The 7269-nt window shown below is 42.7% G+C and overlaps 1 protein-coding gene across 2 annotated transcripts in view; it reads right to left on the bottom strand.

Moving 5' to 3' along the window:
• The window catches only part of LOC121269957 (FERM domain-containing protein 5-like), a 206724-nt gene extending 201707 nt beyond the window's left edge, over window positions 1-5017 (bottom strand). For both annotated transcript variants that reach the window (XM_041175133.1, XM_041175132.1), the window contains exon 1: window positions 4916-5017. In XM_041175133.1, coding sequence (XP_041031067.1) covers window positions 4916-5017 — 102 coding nt within the window. The remainder of the gene's footprint in view (window positions 1-4915) is intronic.
• Between the last annotated feature and the right edge of the window lie 2252 nt (window positions 5018-7269).

Raw genomic sequence — 7269 nt, forward strand, 5'->3', positions numbered from 1 at the left:
GGGGATATTAGTTAAATTTCCCTTGAGAAAGCTCAAGGTAACCATAGTCTCTTGGGAGGTCATTTGGTTGCCTTATGGAGTAAGGAAAGTTTCCTAGTTGTGCCTGATTTTGACCAGAGGTCATTTTCCTCTTACTGCAGATCCTACAAGAGTTAACGTACCAGTGATTGAAGAGGTCAGTCAGTTAGTATGTGAGTTACACTAGCCAGTGAACAAACTGGGCATCACTGTGATCAATATTTTTTTCTCATTGTTGTTTGCTTGTCTATAATGACAACAACCATCTGCATTTATACAGTACCTTTAACGTAGTAAAACATCCAAAGGGATTTCACAGAATATTATCAAACAAAATTTGACACCAATCCACACAAGGCGATATTAGGACAGGTGACCAAAAGCTTGGTCAAAAAGTTAAGTTTTAAGGAGGATCTTAAGGAAGAGAGAGAAATAGAGAGGCAGCGAGGTTTAGGGAAGAAATTCCAGAGTTTAGGGCCTAGGCTGCTGAAGGCATGGCCACCACTGGTGGAGCGATTAAAATTACGAATGGTCAAGAGGCCAGAATTGGAGGACTGAAATATTGGAGGGTTGTAGGGCTGGAGGATATTGGAGAGATAGGGAAGGGTGATGCCATAGAGGGATTTGAAAACAAAGGTGAGGATTTTAAAATGGAGGCATTTCTGGACCAGGAGTCAAAGTAGGCTAGTGAGCACTTAAGTGATGGATAAACTACACTTGGGGCAGAATTTTACAACTCCGTTTCAGCGGGGACAGGGCTGTAAAATGCAGCGGGCTATTAGAAATCCCATTGAAGACAGCGGGAACATAAAATCCCGCTGTCGTAAAATTCTGCCCTTGGTGTGGGTCAGTAACAGGAACAAAAACGTTGTCCTTATGACTTCAACATCTTTGAAGGTTTAAGTCTGGCAACAATCTTGGGCCTTGGCTCGATGTCAACATGACTTCCCTTCAACTCTGATTTCTTCCAGGGAGAAAATGTTCTCTCATGTTTTGTGCTTGTGGTCATTTTCAATGAGTTATTAATTGTATTTAATTGTTCGCAGATGGTGGGCATTAATTGGGGATTCACTTTTTCCCCTATAATTAGACACAGACTGAAATTGTGGTCGTTTGGTCAGGAGATACACACTTGTAATATATAACTCCATAAATAAATAAAAATGTAAAGATTGGCTCCAGTCAATCCTTCACCAACTAGCTTTATGGGATATAACAGGTGTGAGCCTGGATATTAAGCATTGGTGGAATCAAATCATGACTTAACCAGTTATTTTCCTTACAGGGCCCAATTAAATGAACAAATTTCAATAGGTTGGTCAAAATAGGTGGAATATTAAACAGAATGCTGAGGGCAATTCTCATCACAATGCTCCTGTGGTTGGAGATATAATCTGAAAATTAGAGCCAAGCCATTCAGCAGTGATGTCAGGAAGCACTTCTTCACACAAAGGGTGGTAAAAATCCGGACCTCTCTCTCCCCCAAATAGCCACTGAGGCAGGGGGTCAATCGGAATTTTCAAAACTAAGATTCATAGTATTTTTGTTAGGCAAGGGGATTGAGGGTTATAGAACCAAAGATGGGTAGTTGGAGTTAAGGTGCAGATCAGCCATGATCTAGCTAATTGGAAGAACAGTCTCAAGGGCTGAATGGTACCCTGTTGCTTCTATGTTCCTAGATCTGAGCAAAGATCAGATGCTGAATTAAGGACATTTTTGGTCTAAATATAGGCAGAGTTTCAAACTCAGCAGAGCCTATACTGAGTGAGCCACCAGAGACAGCACTGTTATGTCAGAGTTTCAAGTATGGACTAATAACACACACGTTCAGCTACATTATACAGACAAAGGGCAACATGACAACAACAAAAGATGATATTCTTCTGGGTTGCTCCCGGGTGTCCTTTTCTGTCTTCTTGCTCCACATTACATTCTGTCGCCACTCTTTTTAATGGCCTATTGTCATTGTAATGAAGAGTTTTGATCAGGCCAATACTCTATGATTACCTCAATGGATAACACAATAAAGAGCTACATATCCAAGTTTGCTGGTGACACAGAGATTGGTATAGTAAGTGGTGTAGACCAGAAGCAGAGAATTACCATGCAACAGATTGAGTGAATGAGCAAAAACTGTGACAGATGGATTTCAACACAGCCAAATGTGAGGTCCTCCAGTTTTGACCAATAAAAAAGACATGGATATGAGTCTTAGTTAAATAGTGAAAATCGAAAATTGTGGAGATTGAGGTGTGCAGTCAGTTACAGAAAAACAGTCAAAAAGGATAATGGAATGTTAGCCTTTATAATTTGTGGGCTAGAATATGAAGGGGTGGAACTTCTGCTAGAGCTCCACAAAGCCCCGATTAGACTATTTCTGGAATACTGCGTACAGCCTAGGCACAGCACCTTAAAAAGGATATACTTACTTTGGAGGGAGTGCAGCACAGAATAACCAGAATATTATTTGGGCTCTAAGTGTTAGGTTTTATGAAGAAATTACATAAACTAGGCTTGTATTGCCAGGAATACAGAAGGTTAAGGGTGATGTGATTGAGGATGTTAGGATTTTGAAAGGAATTGATAGGGTAGATAGAAATGTTTTCTGCTGGTGAAGTGAGTCTCAGATAAGGGAACGTAACCTTAAAATCAGAGCAAAGCCATTCAGGAGAGAGGTTAGGAAACATCCTCATGTAAAGCCATGTAGTCCAGCACTCTCTTCAGCAAAAATAAAGCTCACTCAATTAATAATTTTAAATCGAAGATCAATAGATTTTTGCTAGCCAGGGGTATAGCAGGATAGAAAGCCAAGACAGTTGAAGAGAGAGATAACATACAGATCAGTCATGATATGACTGAATGGTGGAACCAGGTTCCAGGGGCTTAATAGCCTGCTCCTGTTCTTGTGTTCCAAAACACTTCACAGATGGGGTGTTGCATAGCCTGTTGAGCTGCACCCATCTTTCTAACACCTTCTCCAGCTCTACAACCCTTCAAGATCTCTCCAATCTCCCCTAGCCCTATGACCCTTCCCCAGCCCTACAACCCTCTGAGATCTCTGCAATCTCCTCCAGTCCTATAATTTCCCTATTTCTGTAATCTTCTCCAGCCCTATAATCCTCTGAGATCTCTGTACTCCTCCAACTGTGGATTTTATTGCACCCCTGATTTTATTCAGACCAACGACTGCCATGCCTTCAGCTGTTTAGCCCCAAAGCTCTTGAAATCGCTTCCTAAACATCTTCGCCTCTCTCTCTCTCCCTTTAAGATGCTCCCTAAAACCTACATCTTTAAGTAAGCTTTTGCCCACCTATCCTAATATCTGGTTCAGTGCCAAACTTGGTTTGCTAAGCCTCCTGAGAAGCATCCTGGGATTTTTTACGATGTTAAAGCTGCTGTATAAATGGTGTTGGAACACCACCCTTCCAAGCCACTCGCCACCCCAACGTGGAACTATATCGCCCATCTTTCACTATCACTGGGTAAAAATCCAGGAACTCCCTCCCTAACAGAACTATGCATGTACCTACACCACATGGACAGCAGCAGTTCAAGAAGGCAGCTCACCGCCACCTTCTCAAGGGCAGTTAGGGATGGGTAATAAATGCTGATCTGGCCAGCAATGTCCAACATCCTGTGAATAAAAAAAAATGCTGGGTTTTTGCTGAATGATAGAATGCCACAAACTTGATCTGCTGCAGCACCAACTTTTACAGCACAAACCTCCACCTAATTTTTATTCAAGATTTTAATTGTCTACAGCTGCAGACATGCTCAGTTATCATTACAAACATGCAAGTTCCAAAAAACAGGTGCTCAAAAGGGTTAATCTGCACCATCTGGTGTCACCACCACTACTCCCCTGGTAAAACCTTGTGCAAAGTGCTTCATCCAGTAAAAATGCATTTTTAATGCAGAAAGATACGGATCCTTTCTCCATCAGCAGGTAAACATGTAGGGACCCATCACACTGAAGAAAACTTTTGTTCACCAAAATAATTTGGGGTAAAGTAGTTCACACATGTTCATTCATGGGTCTGCCAACCTCCACCTGCTTCTTTTTGGGAGGGAGAAGAGGAGAAGGAAAAAGAGTGCTGATGGACAGTCATCACAGTAACAACATAAAGACACACATATGGTATTTCACCAGGTTAAATCTGGCTGTTCCAGTGTTAAATAAATAGTGGTGCAAGTAGTTGTCTTAATTTGGAATTAGGGGAGCCAGTCATTCAGAAAGAAATGCATCCTTTTTCGTCCCTTAATAAGATCTGAATCACCACACTTAGAAAACCAAGATATTCTTCTCACCTTAGCGGGATTAGCTCCAAGTTACCAGCTAATATGCTAGGAATTGCCCCTGTTCCTACCATCCCACCATTCCCTAGCATACTGAGGTAAGAGGGACAGCATAGCTTTCTATTTCTCATTGTTATCTACATCCAGACAAGGAAAAAAGAGGGAGTATTGACTGATCATTGCTACAAGAGATGCATTTCACATAGATGATAATTGATATAAGTGAATGTTTCTTCTCCCACAACATAGGTGTTCTGCACCAAAGCACTATAGTTAACAATCATTACAACAACTATTAGGAGGATGGTGTGGAGACCAACACTCTCACAGAAAAGTTAAGCATATTTCTGCTAAATATAATCAGGTTTCGAGATGACCATAATCTCATTTACTTAATATGGGTTATCCCCTTGGTAGTGTAGCCAAGACAGCTGTGGTGTACACACAATAACTAATATACATTCAAAATATACACACACACACACACAAGCAAAACATGCAGTTACAAAAGGTGCAAAGTGCTTCACAGACACATGAGATTGCACCTTGCAAACGAACCCGAAGCTAATATCCTTGTCTCAGCTCTCAGGATGACACTAACCTGAATGGTGCAGGAATATTCGGAATCGTCCAGCAGTCTGACGGTGCAGTCGAACTCCCGGTCCAGGTTCCTGATGCTGCCGCTCCTTAACCTGCTCAGCATCTTCCCCCGGATTTATGTAGCAGAGAAACAGAACAAAAGGGAGCGGATTTTTAAAGGATTTTTTGGAGGTTTTTTTTTCGAGCTTTTATTCGAATTGTTGGTTTAATTCTCCTCCTCCTCCTGCAGTTTGCAGCCCCTTGTTGCCGCTGGAATGAATGGGCTCTCTGGACCAGGGTTGATTCCTCATTGCCCCTGTCTCTCGCTCCAGCTGATGCTCTCGCATCGCAGCGAGTAGCCGTGGCCGGAGCAAAGTATCCAGGCAGCGGGGAATGGGGGGCGGGACATCACCGACCCTGACTGACAGCCCACTTCACCAATCACCCTCAGGCCCTCTGTGGCTGGCGTGAACTCTCACCAATAGCGCCAGGATGGGCGTGTCCTAGGTGAGCCAATAGCTGCGAGAGGGGGCGGGCATTGGGCGGTATCCCCGCGGATCGCTAGCCAAAGAGAGGGAATCTATTCATTGGGGAGAAATAGTCGCAGGCTGAATTATGGAGACAAACTTGTACAATAGGTGCAGGAAATCTTTAAATGCAATGCATCAAATAAATGATTACTCGTTTTCTCACTGTGCATCCCAGGATGTTTACCTATCCATTGCATTTTTATCCGCTTTTTGTGTTTCCTGTCTTGCAAATGCTGCATAATGACAGTACGGATAACACTGGGTTTAATTTGTTCTCGGTCTCTCTCTGCAGCGCCTCTGCACAGCTCTCAGTCACCGTTCTGCATAAATCTCCCTTTATTAGCCCGCAGCCCAGGCGAGAGAGCGAAGCCAGAAGGGGTTTGGCCACGAACACTGGAATGAAGTCCTCAAGGGTAAAGGGTCTTCTTGGTGGGGGTGGAGTGAAGAACAGCAAATGGGAAAACCTCCGAAACCACCAGCACCCACCCCCAAAAAAAGAGGTAGAGAAGGAAGCATCAAACAAGCTGAGCTGCATCCAGCTCCAGCACAGTGAACAGACGCCTTTGTGTGAGTTATTATCGCATTTGGTAATTACCAGCCAATGGCAGATCAATTTACATATATAAATATATTACTAGGATTTGAGGGAGCAAAACGAAATGCCCAAATTCATTTTGGTGAAGAAGCACAAAGAACTCGGCTGGAAAGTCAAACTGCAGCTAAACCTCAAACCGAAACTCAGAAACGTCATGATTATTAATAGGAAGTATCGGGCCTTAAGGAAAAATCAGGTTCCCTACAGCACACCAAAGTGAATAAGGCAATGGGAGAAAGCACACTGCCCTGAGTCAGGTGCCAACATGGGCTGTAAAGCCTGCCAAAAATAATTTATTCTCAAATATTAAAAACATTAATAAGAGAATTAAAATGTAACAAGTTGCCTTAATGCCATTTGTAAGAAGTTCCCAACTTCACCTGCCCAGCTATCCTGGATCTTGAACCCATTCCATACCCAAAACTGCCCACAACCTGGCTTTGGACTTGATGACAGGTATCATCTGACAGAATTTATACAGCACAGGAGAAGGTCATTTGACCCGTCGTGCTTGTGCTGGCTCTGTGAAAGAATTATCGAGTTAGTCCCACTCTTCCTATTCTTTCCCCACGGTCCTACATTTCAAGTATCCAATTTGATCAATTCTCTTTTGAAAGTTATTATTGGATCTGCTTCTAACACCCTTTCTACCAGTGTATTTCTGACCACAACAACTTGCTGCATAAAATAAAATTCTCCTCACCTCACTTCTGGTTCTTTTGCTAATCGCCTTAAGCCTGTGCTCCTTCTTACCAACCCTCCGATCACTGGAGCCAGTTTCTCCCTGTTTACTGTACCCAAAATTTTGAACACCTATATTAACTCTCTCAACCTCCTCACCTCTAAGAAGGTCAGCCTCAGCTCCTTTAATTTCTCCACCCTAACTGATGTCCACCATCTCTGATACCATTCTTGTAAATCTCCTCTGCCCCCTCTCCAAGGTTTCAAGATCTTAGAACCTGCCTTGAGATTGCTTGATGAGGTGTAGAGAGGAGTCAGGGGTAAAAGATATATTAAAGATATCAAGTAATTAACTCTTAAAAGACGAGAAGTATTTGCACAATTAAAAATAATGAAAGATCTGATTTTTCCATTTGTGCTTTGGATATGTCCCAGTTGTCCTAGTGCAGGGGGAAGGGTGGTGGCCTAGGGGGTCATAACCCCTGCCCCAATCACTATGAATTCAGCTGATGTGTGTCAGGGCCCTTCCAAAACTTGGCAAATAATTTACTTAATTAACTTTCAAATTCC

Source organism: Carcharodon carcharias, chromosome 26, assembly GCF_017639515.1.
Source record: "Carcharodon carcharias isolate sCarCar2 chromosome 26, sCarCar2.pri, whole genome shotgun sequence".
NCBI classification, from domain to species: Eukaryota; Metazoa; Chordata; class Chondrichthyes; order Lamniformes; family Lamnidae; genus Carcharodon; species Carcharodon carcharias.